Below are 20,745 nucleotides of genomic sequence, written 5' to 3' on the forward strand. Positions count from 1 at the left end.
GCGTAAACATAAAACCATGTCTGCATTTGTGAACGAAGAAATGACAAACAACAAGTGCTACTCTACACTGCGAAACACACAGCGCCTTCACGACATGGCAGCGGCGGCAACAACAATACTACAGCGAGAATAAAAGTTACACCTTCTTTCTTTGCGTGAACATTTGGGTGGCGTTATGCAAATCTTCCCACATCGTGACGTAGACATGTGGGGGTGTGTTAGAACGAGCCGTTTTAGGTAGGCGTGGCTGACTCTTAACTTTTATAAAGAATATCTCTTTGGATTTGAGACTTTAGTCTTTGCAACTTTACAGATCTTCTTTATGCACCAAGAGCTTGTAACACTCCAAAGAGAAAGGAAAACTTGAAATCGCATCATATGACCCCTTTAACAATAACAAGCACAGGACGTACTGCCTTATATTAAAACAAAAATAGTACGTGAAACAACCCATTATGCTGAACGAATGGATGATATGTGCAGCGTGATTGTGTTGAATCTCTGCTCGCAGAACGGCATCACGGAGGTGAAGGTGGAGGAGACGGCAGACGGGCACATTCTTCACCTGCAGGCGGAGGATGTGCTCATCCAGCTGGAGGAAGACGCCACACACATCAAGAAATTTGTTTCTGGATTGTTTCAGTAGCATCAGATGTCAGAGTTGAGATTATAAATGCAGGATTTTTTAAATGCTTTAAATTTGTGGGATTTTCAGTGAATTAAATCATTAATTCAGATGCCTTGGCAATGTTGTTACTTTTAACAAATCGCAGAATAAAAGATAATAGCCACACACTGGGTTATTATAGTTAACTAAAGCACAAATAAATAAACAAAAATGATAAATATAATTTTTTTTTAAATTTGCAATTAGGGCTGCACGATAAATCGCATGCGATATTTAACGCGCATCTTATCAGTAAAGCCGGTTTACCGCTGATTACAGAACCGGCTCTCTGACAAGATGCGCGTTAAATATCGCATGCGATTTATCGTGTAGCCCTAATTGCAATTAAAAATGACTGAAACTAAAATTAAAGTGAAATGGGAAATATATTAAAAAATAAATTTGAACAAAAAATACAACAGTACAGCATATAAAAGATACACAGGATTATTATAGTTAACCTGACCAAAAACACTAAAATAAAAAAATGCAATTTTAAAAAATGCCATTAAAAATAACAAAAACTTTAAAATTAAAAGGAAATCGAAAATATATATTAAAAAAATATTTAAATATGAATAAAAATTACAATAGTACTGTATGTCATTTAAACTAAAATAGCACTGGCCACACAGTCAAAACATACTTAGATATAGGTTAGATTATCCACTTTCAGTCATGCTTTGATTAATGAGATTTCTCACTTATCTTACATCATTTCTCATGAACACTAAAAGCTTGTTTTAAATCATCTAATGACAAATAAGGGTTATACTCTACCGATGACCTTTGACTCAGAGAAGTGCGTCTACAGAAACTGTTTTAAACTGCCTGAATGTCACTGCATTAGATAACAACGACATGAAGCTCCTACATGTAAGATAATGAAGAGCGAGCACAAGAAATCATTTAATTCACTAAAGGAAGTGTACAAGCAGCTGCTTACCTCTCTGTGCCAGCGGCCTCCACCTCCACACTTACTCCATATCATCTCTTATGCAATAGCTTGAAGATTATATGAGTTAAACCGCATTTATTATGAAGGAAATCTCAAGCTCACTGTTCAAGGATTGACCTGCTAAAACAACAGATGACGTGTTGAAAATGAAGACGGTCAGTGTGGTTTGTTTGTGGTTAATGGGTGATGCTGATAGTTCATGTATAAATTTAAATTAAATTAAATGAATGTGATGAGCATCACCTGTACTTCCTCTGCGCACTGAAATAAAGTGGAAATAAAATATAACTATTTGATAAAAAAAAATTTAAATTAGAAATGTTGCCATGGCAACTGAAATAAGGTGAAGTAGTAAGATTGCTAAAATACTAATCTAATTTAGTAAAATACTAAAATAAAATGATTACAAATCATTTTCATTAATTGAAATTAAGTTAAAATGAGCTAAAACAAAATAGAATTATTAGATGAAACACTTAAATGAACATGAGAAATGCTGCCATGGCAACTAACTGAAATAAAACAAATTTAAATTGAAATACTAAAATGAATCAAACTGAAAAAATAAAATAAATTAAAGCAAAATAGAAATATATCTATAGAAACTACAGATCCAAGGCACTTCTTCCAGTTCCAAAATGTTAAAAAGCCTTTATTCAAACATGGCTCACTCTAGAAACATTAAAAATGACTAGAACACTGCACACTGATGCATTTCAGCCATCCAGCCTTCCTCAGAGTGTGTCAAGTACAAAATTAGTCACAGGTGCAGATATAATCAGTTGCTCATAGAAATGGAAGAAACCAAAATACTCATTACAGGGGGGACCAATAGCATCATTAACAATTTCAAAGTATAATCACATATACAAAAAAATTTTTTTTTATATATATATATATATCTTGATAATAATAACAATAAACGTACTGAAAATCATTTCACAGATATGGAGTTAAATCTAATTCCTCATTCAAACCAGGAAAAATGGTGGCTTTTAGCTGAAAAATCCAAAAGGCTTCCCTTTGTAGAAGTAAAAATAGAAATATATTTGAAAAAATAATAAAAACGACAAAAGCACATAAAAATACCAAATAAAAATAAAATAAAATGAATAAATAAAAGCTAATCCATAATGTTAATAAATGCTATAACAGCATATAAATATTTTTAAATTATGACTGCGGAGTGAATTTGAGAACCGACTTCATAAGTCCCTGGGCGCCACGGCATAAATGTCTGCCCACTGCTCTGGGTGCGTGTTCACGGTGTGTGTGTGTGTGTGCACTTGGATGGGTGAAATGCAGAGCACAACTTCTGAGTATGGGACACCATACTTGACAACACGTCACAACACACCTTCAAAAGACGAGACTTCAAACATGATGAAGGAAAGTTACTTTAGTGAAGAGAAAAGTAAGCAGACATTCAGTATCTAATGTAAAGACATTCAGACTTTTCTAAGTGACTTCAGTGTCTGAATACATTTTGGGGCCACAGTCAAAGTTCAAGACAATGAATATGAACCTCAACCTAGTTTTTTACATTCATAATGTAATCCAGCACTCGTGGACTGAGAGGAGTTTGGACTGAAACACAATCTCTCTCTCGCTCTCTGCACTGATATCATGTGTGTCTCTCACGGGAGCTGTAAACACACACCTAACATATCATCCAGCTGCATTTGTTACTTTCACGAGTGCTGGGAAACCTCACGTCTGGACACAAATCCTGTCGTTATTCCGGTTTAAGTCATTAGTACAAGTATTCCCTAGTCAGTGCTTGTGTGAGATGAATTATCAGTGATTTTATGGTAAGGCAAGTGTCATTATTATTACTAGTGCTTATTTTAGGGTTATTGATTTTAACAAACCCCAAACCTAAATAGTATTTCGTCTGGCAGACAACACTCGCATCATGACACTATTATGGTTATTCAGAAACAACGGCATATGTTTTTGGACATGTTCCATGGTAATGCCATGGTATTCTTTAATGTAGCTTGAAGAGCTATAAAAATACCTTTGCACATGAATATGGTAAACCTTCAGAACGATAGATAGATAGATAGATAGATATTTTGAATGCTAAATAGAATGATATATATATATATATACTGTATATATATAGCTTTTACATGGTAAATAAGGTTACACTTACTCACTCATGAGCTTTACATTCAAATGTGTTACTGTTACTTTAAATACAGACCTCTGTTCCACACTGTGCCTTTATCACAAATGCTGAAGCACAAAAACAGTGTTTTTATTATTATTTTTTTTCATTAATTTAAAGCAATTTTCCAGACATTTCCCTCAGGGCAGGGCCAGGCCTTGTGTTAGCTTCCTTCACTCATGTCTTGCCCTGCCGCTTTACTTTGGGCACGTACCAGGATCAGGTGTGTTTAATTAGGCTTGAATCTAAATCAAAGCTCTGGCCCTCCAGGAACTGAGTTTGACACCCCTGAATAGAACAAAAACACAAATTAAATAAACATAAGTTTTGCAGCTAAAGTACTGTAGGTTTATTTAAATAGGCCTACTACAGAAATTGAATAATCAACTATATAACTAAAACACTGCATAATCTTCACTGTATGAATCAAATATGAACTGATTCTGATATGAACTGATGAATGATTAAAGATCCAAAAGTGATTCAGTCAAGAGCAGTGAGTGATTTTCTCTTTGTCTTTTGATTAACATTAATGCCACAGACAGTAGCAGGTAAATTAGGCTGCTGTCCCTTTAAGACCGACTGCACGGAACCAATATACTAAAAAAAGCATCCGGTTTTCACCCAACTGTTTACATTTATTTAACACATAACCGACTGTGTTTATGTGAATACTCCACACGACGGACATATTGATATAATTCAAGCGCAATAAGATGCAAAAGAAATTTGAATTTGTGCATGCTTTTTCACTGCTTATTGCGCTTAATAACTCTATTTAGCATCTAGCACGTCCCACTCTTTATTTTCTCATTCATGCATGTTTCTTTATCACTCTTAGATCAGGTGTACATAACTTTTATGTAGTACTGAGCTATGCCGATATATTTGCATACCGCGAAATAAACGATAGACACTTTATACCGTGTTATCGACATATATAGCGGCATACCGGCCAGCCCTATATAGAATGAACAATAGAATCAACAATAGAAAGAATGACACATACAACAAACAATGGAAAGAATGACAGACAGAACGAAAGACAATATATAGAACAATAGATATAAAAAAGATGGAGTGCTATAAAGAACTATAAATATAATGAACGATAGATAGAACGAGTTCTAGAAAGAACGATAGAATGGATGACAGAAAGAATGATATATAGAGCAATGTATACATTACAGAATGCTACAAAGAAGGCTAGATAGAGATGAGTTAAATATGATGAACAGAAACGTGTCTTACAGCATTCATCTTTAATCATGCTGCTGTGGAGGTTTATGAGGTTGCAGCTCGAGATGTTTCTTCACAGGGAGGGGTCTAATTTCACACTGGGCTGGTTTACAGCCGCTTTTCAGCCTCTCATCATGTGTTTGAGAGCCGCTCAGCTGATGTCAGACAGAAAGATGCGTGACTGGGGTTTGATTACAGACTGCAGTGTTTCCTGAGCTGCAGACCCCGCCTGAGCCCGGGGCCCGTCAAAGCAGCTGCGCTCACGGCCCCTGAAGCCCACAGACCGGAACACGTGATGGACAGTCAAAACGAAGACGAGCACACACTAGAGATGTGTGAATCAGGAATAATGAAACATCACTCTGAACCATTTGTTTACGCAACTGTATCCACTAAATTACTGTAATGTGTGATTACAGAGAAAAGGGTTCATTCTACCACTCCAAACAAATGATGAAATCAGCTGGAATTTGTTATTCGTGAGGTCAAGTAAATTAGAGATGTGCAGATTTAATTTGTAATATCACATTTTTGAACACAGTATTTCTCTCACACAAGTTTGGTTTATATATAGCGGGAGAGAGAGATTTCTATATAGATAGATATTTTCACACCACCTCTCATTTTGACTGTTGAATACCATAACTACAGCTAGATTTCTATTTATGGATTTAGAACCTCTTGCCAACTTTCCGGGCAAAAAAAAGTACTGCCTGACATCACATCTGATCTAAAATATCATATTTAAATGAATGAAAATAAAAATAATAATACTAAACAATTAATATAAAGAAGAATAATTAATATTTAGAACATTAAAAAATGAAAGTAAAAATTTAAATATAAATGAAAAGATTTACTTATAATTTAAAAAGATAAATTAATATAATAAAAACACACTAAGTAAAAACTACAGAGATCCCAATCCCGTCCCGTTTTACTGTCAGAGTTGTTAGTTTGAATCCAGTTTGCAATTTCCTGATCCTGTTCCTCAATGAACACAAACACAAAATGTATTGCAAAATTCCATGAACACTGAATAATGACAAATCCTTTTGTGAATCATTCATTTCATAAAAACTGATTGAGACCTTCACCATAATGAAAGATGATGACACTGGCTGGTTTATTAGTGTGGTTGAAGACGTTGTCAGTTATCAAGTTTGCTGGCATTTAACACTTTACTACCAATAGTTCATGTACGGTCAGTTCCTGTCCAATCCCAAAGGCCATACGGTCTTCACAATAATTAAAAATAATAATAAAACATTAAAGCCTGTTCAATAGATTTATACACAATACAAAACAAGGGCAACATGTAACCACAAAAAAAAAAAAAAAATTTTTAATCATTCATATTCCTATTCTAAGGGGAACAGAGCCTCTTTTGTTTTTGTTTTTTTTAAATAAAACTCATTAATTTACAATTGCAGAGCCATTTTCCTAAATGTACCTGTCAAACATGTCAGGACAGCCATCATGAATTAACCACCAGACAGAAATAGTCAAGCTCAGCGTTCTCAAAGGCATCTCAGATTTGTCAGGTTGTTAACATCCTGCCACAGAAAAGAGACACGTACCGTTTACAGAGGAAAGAGCAACTACTGCACGTCCCGTCACTGCCGTATGCAGTCACACGTGTTTGATAGATAATCAGCGGACACACAAACACATTCGCACATGAAGCTGTCAAGAACATGTCCAGGTCACATTTCACCACAAAATCAAAAGGAAATAAGGAATAAATAAGAAAAAACATTGTGCTTGATGGAAAATTAAGACAAATTATTTCAGGACCAGATTTTGCCAAAAAAACAAAAAAAAACAAACAAAAAAAAACCACATTTAACCCCAAAAATCTCACACACACACAAAAAAATTATGTATATTTTTTTATATGTCATAAGTAATATTTGTTGCACTGAATTTAGCATATTATGTAAATAGAAAATAAAAAAATAAAAAAAATTATGTGCATTACAGTAATGACAGATTTTTTTAGATTATAATAATGAGAACTGATAGTAATGTGCTTAATTGTCATGCAAATCCAAAAAAAAAAAATTGAAAAGCTATATTTTGCATTAGGCAAAGTACATTAATTATGTATTTTTGCATTACGAAATGAGAATTTGGGTGCTGTAATTCATGAAAATTGTCACATTTGACAAAAATGTCCTTTTTCCTTGTGTAAAATATGATTAAATATGACCTGGATATTTATTTTTTCAATTTTCACCTATGAAATCATTCAACCTTATTAAAATGACAACACACGAGCCAGTCGCCACAAACAGACGTGATTATCCAGCAAAAGGCGTTAAGATGGATCGGTTATTCCACAAGTGTACTGAACAGGTTACAAACAGACTTTTTGTTTTCTTGTATGATTGTGACAGACATGAGAACGTGTAACAGCTTGATTTGGTGCTATTCCGATGCAGTTATGTTTGATATCTTGTGCTATTCTTACTGATGATCAACAAACATTTGACGGGGTTTAATGACGCTTAGTCACCGTCAACCTACAGAACAACACACGCAGCCATTCACACGTGCACAAAAGCACACAAGAAAAAAACAAAACAAAACAAAACATGACCATCAGTGCGTTTCAAACGAGTATATGCAAAGTAAAAATAACACGTATCATTTACACACTTCCGACTCTCCCATAATTCTCCAAAATATGTCATCAAAAGCAGCCTCCATCGGTCCATAACTGTATGTTCAGTCAGTATATCGTTTGACTTCGCTGTCCCAGACGTCCCATGAAAAGTGGTGCAAATAAAATCTGTAGTGGCTGCTGATGAATCACGCACAGCGTTAAAAACGCCTGACGGTAATCGCTCGTCTCTAATTGTTCTCCCTTGACTTCTAAAATTCTCTGATATTTACAAGAAAGCTTTAGTTCCCTTCACGTTCCCAGAGAGACCGTCCCGCGTCCGCGCTCCGTCTGTGCTTTACAGTTCCCCGATCCGCTAAATGAATTTAAAGCACTTCGTCTTGTCGTGGGGCAACCGCGTCTTGAAGAGTACCGAGTCCACTCTGAACTGAGTGTATAACAGCGGCATGTATCCATAGACTTTTACAAAGAAGTTGATGCACTTGTGACGCTCGTGGAAGTGTGAATCGTCATGCGAAAGAGCCTGTGGACAGCCGGGACAGCGGAAGGTCCAACGTGATGTCACCTGAGAGGGGGAACGCCATGAAAAACAGATTTATGACTTCATTTTCAGTCAGTTCCTCACACAATCTATCACACAACTTGAGAAGACTTGGAATGTAGGGCAAAAGTTTGTATGAACTACTTTTATGATGCTTTTGTCCTTCCTTCGGATAGTAATACTGGTTTAAAACAACATGAGAATGAGTAACTGACTTACAGTTTTAAGTGAATTATTCCATTAAATCAATCTCTCCATATAAAGATGACAGACTTATTAACTTCACACCACAATATCATCTTTTTCATTTGTGTAGCCTGTTTTCTCAATGCAATCTGGTTGGCTTCTTCGTGACAACAAAAACAAATGTAATTGATGTGTTTAATCTGACGAGACAGCATCGGACGGAGAGAGAAAATCCATCAAATTTCATTACACCGTTAATTCATGGCTGTCCCGATGCTTCAGTCAATGGACTTCAGAAAATCAAAGGCTTTTTAAAGCTAAAACTGAAATCCTACTGAATAATCCCACTGAAATCAATTTATTGTAACACACACGAGTAAAACTGGAAGTAGTGTGCTCTGTCTGGACACTTCCTAGACATTTCATTTTTTTTTATAGTGCACAATAACCACTAAATTGTGGCTGCAAAATGATAACAGGAGAATCTTACAATTTCCAGGTCATATTTCACCCCCAAATCAAACTAAAAAAGAAAGAAATACATTTTGGCATAAGAAAAAAAAAAAGCTTTTATAAATATTTATTTATTTATTTGTTGAAATTTTATTTTTATTATTATTAATTCCAGAACGTTTTCCCACAATTTAATTTTTTTGTTTGCCTTTCTTGATGGTTGTTATTAGATTCCAATTTTTGTATTACAGCAATTTAGGCAACACAATATTATTGTGATATATAAATACAATTTAAATAATATAATTATTTTAGATTTAAATACTAATAAAGGGGGAAATTAAATTTAAAAAAAGCCTAATACTGCTGAAAATAAACGTAATTTTCTTCAATCATATTCTTTATATTACATTATATATTTCCTTTAAATTTCTTTATATTCTATTTTATATAGTGATTAATTTTATATTCAATTTTATTGATTTTTCTTTTGATTTGGGGGTGAAATATGACCAGGGTATGTTATGTTCATGATAAAGAGAGATTTATCAATGGCAACATATTTAAATTTGAGTCAGATAATTAAAATGTAACACTGTGTTGTAACCAAGTTAAAAATAAACTGTTTTTTGTCCTGACTGGAAGTGCTGCACGGTGACAAAATAAAAGCCAATAAGGCCATATTCAAAGTTCAAAACACAGTTAGGTGGAGAAAAGATTTGAACCAATTAGATTTCTCTGTGGGTGGGGCTACCCAGAGTGATGGAAACAGAATGTATTGTCTTGATTAACATTATTATACTATTCATTATTCATATCCAAAAATGGCATGTCTGAGCAAGAACCTGAAATCACAAATGACAAAAGCCCCAAAAGGCTTGAAATAACATGTGTTTCAAGTAACAGCCCACTGACCTTGATGGGGGGTTTGCGAGTGATATGAGACACGAGGAAGTTCATGGCGATATCCTCACAGTTGATGTACTCGTCCACCATGTCACGTATGGCTTGAGGCATGACGTATGAATAGAGGTACGCGTAATACTGAGGGCGAGGAAGAAATTATGGATTTTAATAAAAAATTAACGCAAGAGAGCCAAAGCACTCCAAATGTACCATGATGTTGCACAGCAATGCTCATAAATGAAACATGTTGTGCTGTTAACTTATCCATCTGGAAAATGAAGCACTGCGTCTTGAACAACAATGTACTTAGAAGCAACATTGTTTTTAACTAACTAAACCATTTCCTGGTGTTATCTAGGTAAACCTACATAAGCCTGGTGTCTATTTGTGGCATGATCAGGCTATGGAAGTGTCAAAGCGGTCAAAGCTTCACCTTGTGGAAGAAGGCTGCACCCGTCAGCACCATGGAGAGCTCGCAGGAGTAGTTGGAATTGTAGAGCCAAGACTGGTGATTTACATCCCAGGCATGGAACCTTCCTGGGAATCCCACAATCCGGTCTCTGGCCTCCCGCCACACCCTGGGAGCGAAGCAAGAGAAAGAGATGGGAATGATCCAAACCGGTGATTTTAATAATCACTGAACAGCACTTGGTAAGTTTCTTAGCAATATATGCTCTAAAAATAAATAAATACAAAATAAATAAATAATAATAATTATTAAGCCATTTAATATTTATATATTTAAAATACATATACATTTTTCATCCATTTGGATTACAGTTTTAACAAAAACTCAATACACAAACAAGTTTATATATTTATCATCAGTAAATCAATTTTCAATCTCATTCATTTTTGCTAATTGAATATTGTTTATTTCTCAGCTAGCCATATTTTAACAAAATTCATACTTTTTAACTGAACATATTTAAATACTTTTACAACAGATTTATGTTGATTCTAAGAAATTTGAATAAATGCATTATGAAAATTTGAATTGAATAAATTAAGTAATTGAATAAAATCAAATAGATTCAAATAGTTAATAATAAACTATGCCATATTCATGCAGAAACCTTTCCTGTTTCATTGACAGTATGACTGACACATATGCATCACATTAAGTTTATTAGTTTATGTTAAAATTGTGTAATCCAAATAAAATGTAGGCCTAAATATTTTCAAAGACCTCACATAAAATAGGCCTACAGATCAATCATAATGACTGTTTAGCAATGGTAGCATCTTTGATTATAATGCCAACTAGTGTTGTCAAAAGACCCGGTATTTCGGTACCAAGTCGGTACTAAAAACATGAAAACGTTAATACTGAAATTTTGGTACCGTCACAACACTAATGCCAACCTAATAATAATAATAATAATAAACAAATCTTCTTGTTTACCATCCTGACCAATTCCCTAATGTTAAGACACCAAAACATATCGGGAACATTATTAGTGTTCAGCGTGTAAAGATTCTTGACGTGACCATTTTTACCCCATAACAAACAGACGAAAAAAAAAATAAACCAGCGCAAGTAAAATCAAATCTAAAGCTCCCGCTATCAGCTCGTCTTCCCAATGACAAAACATGTGAATAAACATGGAAGTACACAGGAGGGAAGCACAGGGCTTTCTTCAACTGTCATGGACTTTATCAGATCAGATGCTTTAAATTCCTCAAACCAACAACTGAATCTGCAGCTGTTGGCTTAAACTCTCAACATCACATGACTGAATGCAAAAACCCTGCAGGAACACTCCACAACAGTTCTCTCGTTCTTCACAAATACATTTAAATGGGCATACAGATGTTCATGTGCATTTGAAAACACTTTTCACATCTTTGGATCACACTGTAATTTTATCTAAAATGGTATGCTTAAAACATACAGATTGAGGTGAGAAAACAGATCGGCTTACACGGTCTCTCCTATAGAAATATTTTGCTTTCCTTGCTTCATAAAACTGAATTTATTTTTCCTAAACATACTTAAGCCCGAAGCAGTGACATCATGGGGAGTTTCACATTCTTTTCTAATAATATAAATGATAAAAATGAACTTCACAAAATAACATTTCTTTAAAAGGGGCAAAAGTAATGGAGTCACAGCATCATGGGCACGGTCCTATACAAATAATGCCCCTAAATTTATCTTTAAAAAAAGGGAAATATCTTCAAAATTATCTGCAAAAATGTAGGTATTGCATTTTCAGGATGTAATATTTTACCAACACAAAATCAAAGGTTTATCTCAATATTTTAAGCCTTTTGACTATATTCAGTATATACCTCGATATTGACGTATTTGCTTTGAAATGGCCAAAAGATGGATAAATTTGTGAACAGCCAAAGTAGAGAATTAAATTATTTCATTTAAATTATTTACATTTTCATGAAAATATTGTAAGCATTCTGTGTAATTGCTCAGCCTTATTAAACATAATATGGTATGATCTTGGCATCATAAAAACCTTACCTGAACCCAAACATAATTTCATCGTGTCGAAGATGGGCATCATCGTCAATAGACAAAATAGCCTCAGTCTCGACTGCATCCCAGGGAAGGAAGCGATTGTTTAAGCTGTTCTTTTCTGTGCGTACCACCTGCAGAGAAAAAGCCCATCTGTTGAATCAACATGCCACATTGTGAACGACTGTTGAGGTAGAACATGGCATTATTATGAGGTTTTACTGGGCCTGCCAGACACACATCCTTATGAAAACATCAAATGCCAATCAAAACAACTTAATACTTCTCTTAACCATTTTTGATTAATAAAGCAAACGTTTTGTGTGCAGGCATGGTTTAAAATTAAAATATTTGCTAGTTCTAATACAACTTTGCAACCTTACATCCATAATTAAAGATGCTCAATTTCAAAGTTCCAAACTACTTGAAGATAGTAAGAAACTTGGGGTACTTCAGCATTCTGTTTGGGTTTTCATTTCAAAGTATAACCTTACTGTGGGCTTAATACAGCACTGTTTCCTTTAATATCACCAGAACAAATTTGGCTTGCTGCCCTAGAGACATGAAAGCTATGCTTCAAAGACAGCAGAGAGAGCAGACCAAATCTACAGCAGAATGCAATGCTTGTGAGGTTCTATCACATTTGAGCCTTGGAGAATTCTGACTAATAACAAGCTTAACAAGATTTTTTTCCTTGAGTGGTGCCTGCCTGTGCTAAACTTGCCACCACGATGTTAGGGTGTTATGCATTGGTAGGGTGTTCAGGAATCTTACTAGGGTGTTTCGGGAGGTTACTAGGAGGTTGCTTACTGGCCCAGTAAAAAGATATGACTATAACAAATATGATCAAGAAATAATGTATGCTTACCACAATTGGTAGACCAATGTCTGGCCAGAGGAGATCATCGGAAGGTGGTTTGGGGGAATTCCACACTACCACCACTTTGTTAAGATAAGGAAGGCCATTTAGTCTCTCCAGTGAGTTCATAAGAACCTCCTCCCTTTCATAAGTAAGCATGACCACAGTGAACTGCTCCCGTGGGACGTTACCTCCTAGAGCGGCCTGAAACTCTTTACCAGATCCCCCAGAACCTCCGCCGATAGGGCGGAACCCAGTCCCCGACCCTAGAAACTTGGCTTCTGAGGGAAGTACGGGGTCCAGGGGAGTATGTGGAAATAGATGGAAAGGGCCAGGTGCACGATTCCAGGTGCGGTAGACATCAGCAGCTGTGTAGGTGAAGTTACGCAAGAAGCGGGGCGAAGCATAAGGGGGCTCTACTTCAACAGGCCCCAGATCTAGGTCGCCATTGTCAGCCATGTTAGCATCGGTTCCTGCCAACTTCCCAGCTTTGTGGGGAATCTCCTGGGCAGGCTCCTCACGTATAGGTGCTGCTGGTATCTGGATGCTGGTTCGTACGCTAGCCAGGATGGTGCTGAAGATGCTCTCTGAGGTGGAGAAGTACGTCTCCCAAAGAAGCCGACCCTGCCGTCGCATGGCCAGAAGGTCATTGTCTGAGATGCTACGCAACAGAAAGTGCAGCTCCGTTATGCGAGGCTTGGGTACCATAATGACTGCCTCACTCCAGCGTATAAGGTGATGGTAGGGCAACTTTGAGTGGTCGCCAAGCACCACCGGTATTACCCCAACTTCCAAAGCCTCAAAAAGTCTCATGCTACAGCCAGCAGATGCCACCAACTGGACATCGCCTGGAGATATCACCAAGGCAAACGTAGAGACCTTCAGTACTTCTAAACGATCCTCACGCTCGCCACACAACGCCCACTCTGTTGGTAAACTCGGCTTGGGCTGATTCTTGCAAGTGAACTCCACAAGAACCTGGTCTAGGTGACTGTCCTGTACAGCCTTAAGTGTGCCAATAATGCGGTCATCATAGTCAGCTGGTGGATCACCCTCCATTTCCTCCTCGAAGGACTGCGGTGGGGCTTCAAGCAAGCTGCTCCTCAAAGACTCAACCTTTTCTCCCTGAAAGGTGAAGAGGTACTTCCTCTTGACCGGGACTTGCGGAGGGACCTCAAGGAAGTTGGGCTCAGACAGAGCATGGACTAGTGGAGACACCACCATGTCGAAACCTTCCCTATATTGATGTTCAAAAAAGGTAGACTGTGCCACTGCTGCTCGGCCTGTGCTCACATTGTACAGGAAGTTCTGTGTCAGAGACTTTCTTGAAAGGTGTACAAGTAGATGGTTGTGGCCATCCAACCTCCAATATGGCAAAACCTTGAGCTGCTTTTCAAGGTCTAAAGGCGAGGCGGGAGGAGAGGAGGGTGATTCTTGTATTTCCCCAACGAGCACTATGTACAGACAAGCAATGTTTGGATTATCTGTCACATATACACTGCTTTTGACGGATGAGGCAAAGCCTTGTTTGACAAGAGGGTCCAACTTCTCACCCCAAGGATAAGACCCTGTGTCATAAACATAGACAGGGAAGCCAGATGTAAGTGGACATCTAGCATAATCAAAACAAGTATGCAAACGACAGTTTTGGGCCGATTTCGGAGGAGGGTATCCAGGATCATCCTTGTCTGGTAAAAGTCTAACTGGCAATGACAGTTTTGGCTGGTTTTGTGCCATAAGTTCCTTGTAAGAGTGCTCTGTCTGGCTGATGACATTTTTGAGTTGTAACAAGTCCTGTTTGGCACTGTCAATACTACGTTTACAGGCCTCGATGCGTAGGTTAAGTCGGGCTATCTCGCCATTGAGTTCTTGTCGCTTTGCCTCAAGCTGAAGTAGCTCCTCGCTGACGGATTCCCGGATACGACACAGGTCTTGAACATGCTTCGCTTCACACAGCTCTCCTCCAGGTCTTGGCCCAAAAATGCGTTTATCTGGTCCCCCTGCTTCATCAATTGTGGTGAGGTAGTAATGTGCAATGAGAGGGAAAAAGACCAGGATGAAGAAGAGCATGAAACTGAGCCAGGTGAGCCGTACTCGCCGCAGTACCCATGGCTGGCCGCTGTTCCCGACGATGCCTCCGCTTCGCTGCATCGTGCAACTATCACTCTCCTCCGTACCAGATACGTGAATGCAGCCGTTGAGGAGATTCAGCTGCCATAATGCAACCTCATCTGTATTGTACACACTTTCAGTTTTACCCCTTTCTGGAGTTCGTAACTTATGTGTCCTTGTTTTAATTGGGACTCCTGATAAAAGGAAATTTCATCTTTCTCGTGACAGAATGATATCATCCATAAACAATATGGTCTTGCATGCTGTATGATGTATGTTGAAATTGAATCTATCCAAGAGAAGAGGGCGAGTCCCAGACAGCAGTAAAAATTGAGTGTCCTTGATGGGGATCAGCAATGGAGGCATGGCTAAACTGCATTTTTATTTGTGGCATCATACTCTGGTCACTCTTCCATTGTTGAGACTCATGAACTGGCCACAGTGTGCCATAATCTCTTGGAGATACTGCATGCCATCCAACTGCACTCAATCTGCAAAACAGACAGCAAGTGTCAGTTATTTGCATAACAATTCAGGAAAACAAGAAGTCTTAAATACACCTGTGGGCTATTTTATATGATCAATGCTAAAGATAGGAAATATGAATCACTTTGCTTTAATCTGAAATGTATAGGACAGCCTCCATATATCATTATTCCAAGGACACATCAATCTTAATCAAGTCTAAGGCCCGAAACAGTACACAAGTACATTAGCACAGACACTTCTAACTACGCATCCCAAATTGAACTCTCATAGATCTCTTTTTATCGCCCCTTGAATACTGACACAATATTGCAAGTATGCATGTGAAATATCTAGTATAGGACAGTACAATTGTAATATGTTGGCCGAGCATTTATGCCTGTATTTGTTTCTGGCCTAAAAGACTCTCTGGCCAAATCGCAGTTCTTATTAGGGATTACAGTATGCAATTGGCAAGAGATGTTTTTGAACACAGCTCCACAAAAAAAGAGTTCACACCCATTTGTTAAGATTCGAAACCAACTGGCAGCGCTCAGAATGACCTCACAGACTTGTCCTATTCACTGAACACATTATCTGGTATGCTGACAGCTAGCTCCAAGCATTAGCAGCTGTTCTAAAACAAACCCACAGAGCAAACACTCCATAAGGCATGCGTACAGGAAAAAAAACATGTGAATCACCTCAAGTCACTGTCTCTGCTAGAATTGCACATGCAGCCATCAGTAAAAGCCATGCAAGATTTCAGAGAGCTTCATTATCTCTGGATGAGAGGACTTGAGGGTTGATTTTCCCTTTAATGGAACAGAGTTTGACATGGCCATGATCCTGCAGTAGGGAAGAGATGAACTATCACACACTTCTGTTAGACCACTGTCTGACTCATATACTCTACTGATCAAAACTCACACAGAACAAAACATATTTAGATAAGCCTGTATTAAGACAATGCTAGGACCTATGCACTCATAGTGTATACTTTTTCACATATACTTTTTACATTTGCAATACTACAAAAATTGGGATTCAGCACAAGCCTGATCTCCACTGCTACAGACTATCGGAGCTAGACCGTGTGAGAAGGAAGGGCACCCTGCTCTCCTTAGATTAATTACTCAAGATCTCCAGAGAAATGTTCAAGTGATGAGAGACAGACGCTGATACTAAGGGACTAATTGGGGCTCATAAAACACTTGCCCTCTGAACAACTGAAGTGGATAATCATTCTTTTTGACCTTTCCGTGATTAAGCTCCATTATTTAGCCTCCTTTCACTGCTGTAAGGGTTGTTTGTTGTGGCTGGTTCAATAATACATCATGTTGATGTACTAAAAAATTAGCACAAGCATGAGAAAACTCCAAAAAATAAAGGCTAAACTCTGCGTTTATGTTATGCAATAGTCAGGACAGAGTTGATGTTTTGCTCCTTTACTGATTTAGGCCATTTCACCTATTTTGAGAGTTCAGAATGAGTCTGCTCGATTACATAGATTAATTAAAGGGGTCATCGGATGCCCATTTTCCACAAGTTGATATGATTCTTTAGGGTCTTAATGAAAAGTCTATAACATACATTGGTTAGAATTTCTCAATGGTAGTGTAAAAAACACCCTTTTTACCTTGTAAAAATCAGCTCTGCAGAAATCAACCCATTTTTTTGCATGTTGCTTTAAATGCTAATGAACTCTGCTGACCCCGCCCCTCTCTTCTGTGGGGTGACGAACCGTGCTCTTTAGAGACCGTTTACTCTAGCCGCGAAACTTGCTAACTAGCACGTTATTAGGAATAGCGATTGCAAAGATTCATTAAAAAAAACCCTTATACTCACTTCTGCTGTAAGTGAAGCTGGACAAATGATTCGCGCGAACAAACGCATTTAGGTAGATCAGGGGCACATTCCCTTCACAAACAAAAGTAATCCATTGCGTCTTCAGCGGCTCAGATGTCGGGAGTAAATGATGAGTGCTATGTTCATTATTACACCCAACAACAGAACACCTCAATCGCTATGGAACCATTCTTGTCTACGTCCCTGCTCCTGTGACGTCACACAGACAAGAAGCTGAGAACAGCCTGATTTGAAAAAGGGGATATTATTTTTAGGGATTAAATAAAAACCACTGGGTGGATTTTTATCATTATAGGGTAGATGTGTACACACATTTATGTTCAAACAGCATGTAAAAGTGAATTTAGTATCCGATGACCTCTTTAATGCAATTCATAGCAATCAATATTTGTAAATATATAAATGTAACTTCTGACTAGAGGTCGACTGATGTCTCGGTTTGCCGATTAATCGGCACCGATAGTTGATTGCCGGAACTATGAGCAAAAATCCATGCCAATAGTTTTTCCGGGTTGCGTCCGTTGCTGGAGCGGCTGAAGGCTCCGCTGTCATTATACAGTACGAGAGCGAGAGCGGCCTCTAGAGGCGGAAATCACTGACAGCACGTGCTGTTTGTTTTGACCCTTCAGATGCATGGATTTAAAACAGACAACGAAATGGTGTGTACACAGTACACTATAGTGCATGTTTTCATATCGTTACTAAGTAATTAATTTGTTAACTGGATGCTGCATTAGTGGAGAAAGGACAGCAGTATGTTTGCTCTCAAGGCTGAGAGGACGCGAACATTAGCAGCACCTCAAGCGGTTAAAACAATGTGACCAAAACGCACGCAAGACTGACGCAAATGCTAAATGTCACGATTGTTAACATCTATTTGCATTAGTTTATATCCAGCTGGTCACTTTAATGCGTTTGTTATCCAGCGAAGTTGCAGATTTAAAGCTGTGACGTGAGAAAGCAAACTGATATGTTCATTCAGCCGACAGAAATCCTGCTGCGCCGCAGAACGCCATTCACACAGTTTTTGATTAAATTACATTATATTAGTCCCAAATTGTTGTTAATGTACATAATGACTTCACCCTAGGCTGTAAAACTGTGTATTGTGCATTTTGTCGTTTGTCTTTCTGTGGCTCTAATAAAGTCTGTATGATTCATATAGAGAGCTATAATATAGATTGCGCTTTTTCTTTCCGTTTTGCTCTATTTATTTTTTTAAACACCGAACTTCAAACTCATCTATGCCGGCTTTTTAATCATTCTTGACGTGAACTTTTGCCCGGCTGGTGACGTGACACGTCCTGTACGTGTGTGTGACTCCTGATACCTGTGAGTTCTCCTAGACGCAGCGCTGTGCTTTTTGCCCGGTGTGCGACTGCCATATTTTGTTATTTTGATGAGATAATCATCACATGCTCTAGAATAGAAGCAATTAAAGTGTGAGAGTATACATACAATATCCATATGTATGTAATTTCAATGCTATGTCCTTTGTGTAGATATTTAAAGATGGCCATCTAGTTAGTGTTTGTTAATTTCAACATCTACTAATAAATTTTTACATTTTGAAGTTTAATGATCAATATATAATTAATAATATTAATATTTGTATTCATGTAAAAAAGTATGGTTCAGTACTTTTTTTTTATATAAATGCACTATTTTAATTTTCGTTGAGTATCCATTTTAAAAACTATCGGATGATTAATCGGTAACGGCCAGTGTGGTCCAACCTAGCTATCGGTATCGGTAAAATCTACTATCGGTCAACCTCTACTAATGACCTTAATATGTACACTATTGTTCAAAGGTTTTAGGTATTTTGTTTTTTTATTTTGATCAAAAGTGACATTAAAAGACATTTATAATGTTATAAAAATTTCTATTTCAAATAAATGCTGTTCTTTCCATTCATCAAAGAATCCTCAAAAAAATGCATTATGGTCTCCACAAAAAATGTTAAGCAGCAAGACTGTTTTCCACATTGATGATAATGTCAAATAAATCAAGAAATGTTTCTTGAGCTGCAAATCAGAATATTAGAATTATTTCTGAAGGATAATGTGACACTGAAAACTGGAGTAATGATGCTGAAAATTCAGCTATGATCACAGCAATAAATTGAAAGGGCCCATATTCACAAAATGAATATAGGTCCCTTAAAGCAGAATAGTTCTTCTCATGTGAGCAGGCAAGTTTCAGCATGTCTGAGCTCTGTCTCCACAGTGAACCGTCCGGCCATTAATAAGAAACTGGATGTGTTCTGAAGAATAAATTCACACTGACCTGTGATCAGGTCCGGAAAGTTTCTCTGGAATAACAACTCTCTGTCTAATCCTCACACCGCCTCTGGGTTGTGAAGGCAAAGCAAATTTACCACAAGCCAATATTTAACCAGTTTTGTAAATGGAAGGATTTTTCCCAGTCTGGCCGTGGCTGAGTAGCAGCAAATACGGATGAAAGCAGGAAATTATGGATCCCTTATTATCAGTGCGAGCATATTTTATGCAGCAATGACATTTCCCGACGACAGGGTAACCAATTTTCTCCTACTGAAATTTGCTTTGAAGGCAAGAGTCCAAAAAGAACCAGTGTAAATAGAAAAAAAATTAAACATGTTCGGTATTTTAATCAAATATAGTCCCCAATGGTTTTTGCATAGGAGAAAACTATCCTTCTCTCTTCCTCTTTTTCCCCACTTCCTCTTCAAATGAACTGAAAGTTGCATCGGCAGAAATGGACATCAAAAGTGAGGTTTAAGAAGTCAAGCATCAATATAATTTTTTCTAAAGTTAAGAGTTAGAAATTTCAACAAAACCCCAACATGATTAAATTTTAAACTATACTCTATCAACCACATACCAGCATGCTAAAAACACCTTAGCAACAAGACAATAGCACAATTTTAGAGAGGTCATGCAATAGGGTTGGGCGATAGGGGGTTGGCGGGGTTAGGGGTGTGCCCGAACCGTGAAACAAATAACGCGTTATACAGAGCCACTTAAAGGTTAGCTGCTTGCTAGCAGTAGCCTGTTGCATTATAGTACATGAAAGTTCACTTACCACATACACAGAGTAAGGAGAAATGTCTGATAGGATGATTGCGCATGATTTGCAGATCTTGAGCACCAATGACAAACATCTAATCTTGTCAAATGTGTGGTAAGTACTGCCGCTCCATAGTATAGAGTCCTTGTGATCGCGAATCTCAA

General features: G+C 37.5%; 1 protein-coding gene across 2 annotated transcripts in view; it reads right to left on the reverse strand.

The window, feature by feature from the left end:
* Positions 1-1,694: 1,694 nt before the first annotated feature.
* Positions 1,695-20,745, reverse strand: part of LOC107669453 (exostosin-like 3) — a 35,909-nt gene continuing 16,858 nt past the window's right edge. Inside the window, exons 2-6 of one of the 2 annotated variants that reach the window (XM_016461678.1) lie at positions 13,094-15,687; positions 12,232-12,359; positions 10,183-10,327; positions 9,759-9,887; positions 1,695-1,886 (exon numbers count right to left, since the gene is read on the reverse strand). In XM_016461678.1, the coding sequence (XP_016317164.1) occupies positions 1,845-1,886; positions 9,759-9,887; positions 10,183-10,327; positions 12,232-12,359; positions 13,094-15,235 (2,586 nt within the window). In that variant the 5' untranslated portion in view covers positions 15,236-15,687 and the 3' untranslated portion in view covers positions 1,695-1,844. Of the gene's footprint in view, positions 1,887-7,136; positions 8,229-9,758; positions 9,888-10,182; positions 10,328-12,231; positions 12,360-13,093; positions 15,688-20,745 lie in introns of those variants that run through there. The other variant, XM_016461677.1, reaches the window with a different exon arrangement.

Source organism: Sinocyclocheilus anshuiensis, unplaced genomic scaffold, assembly GCF_001515605.1.
Source record: "Sinocyclocheilus anshuiensis isolate Anshui unplaced genomic scaffold, SAMN03320099.WGS_v1.1 scaffold96, whole genome shotgun sequence".
Lineage (NCBI taxonomy): Eukaryota > Metazoa > Chordata > Actinopteri > Cypriniformes > Cyprinidae > Sinocyclocheilus > Sinocyclocheilus anshuiensis.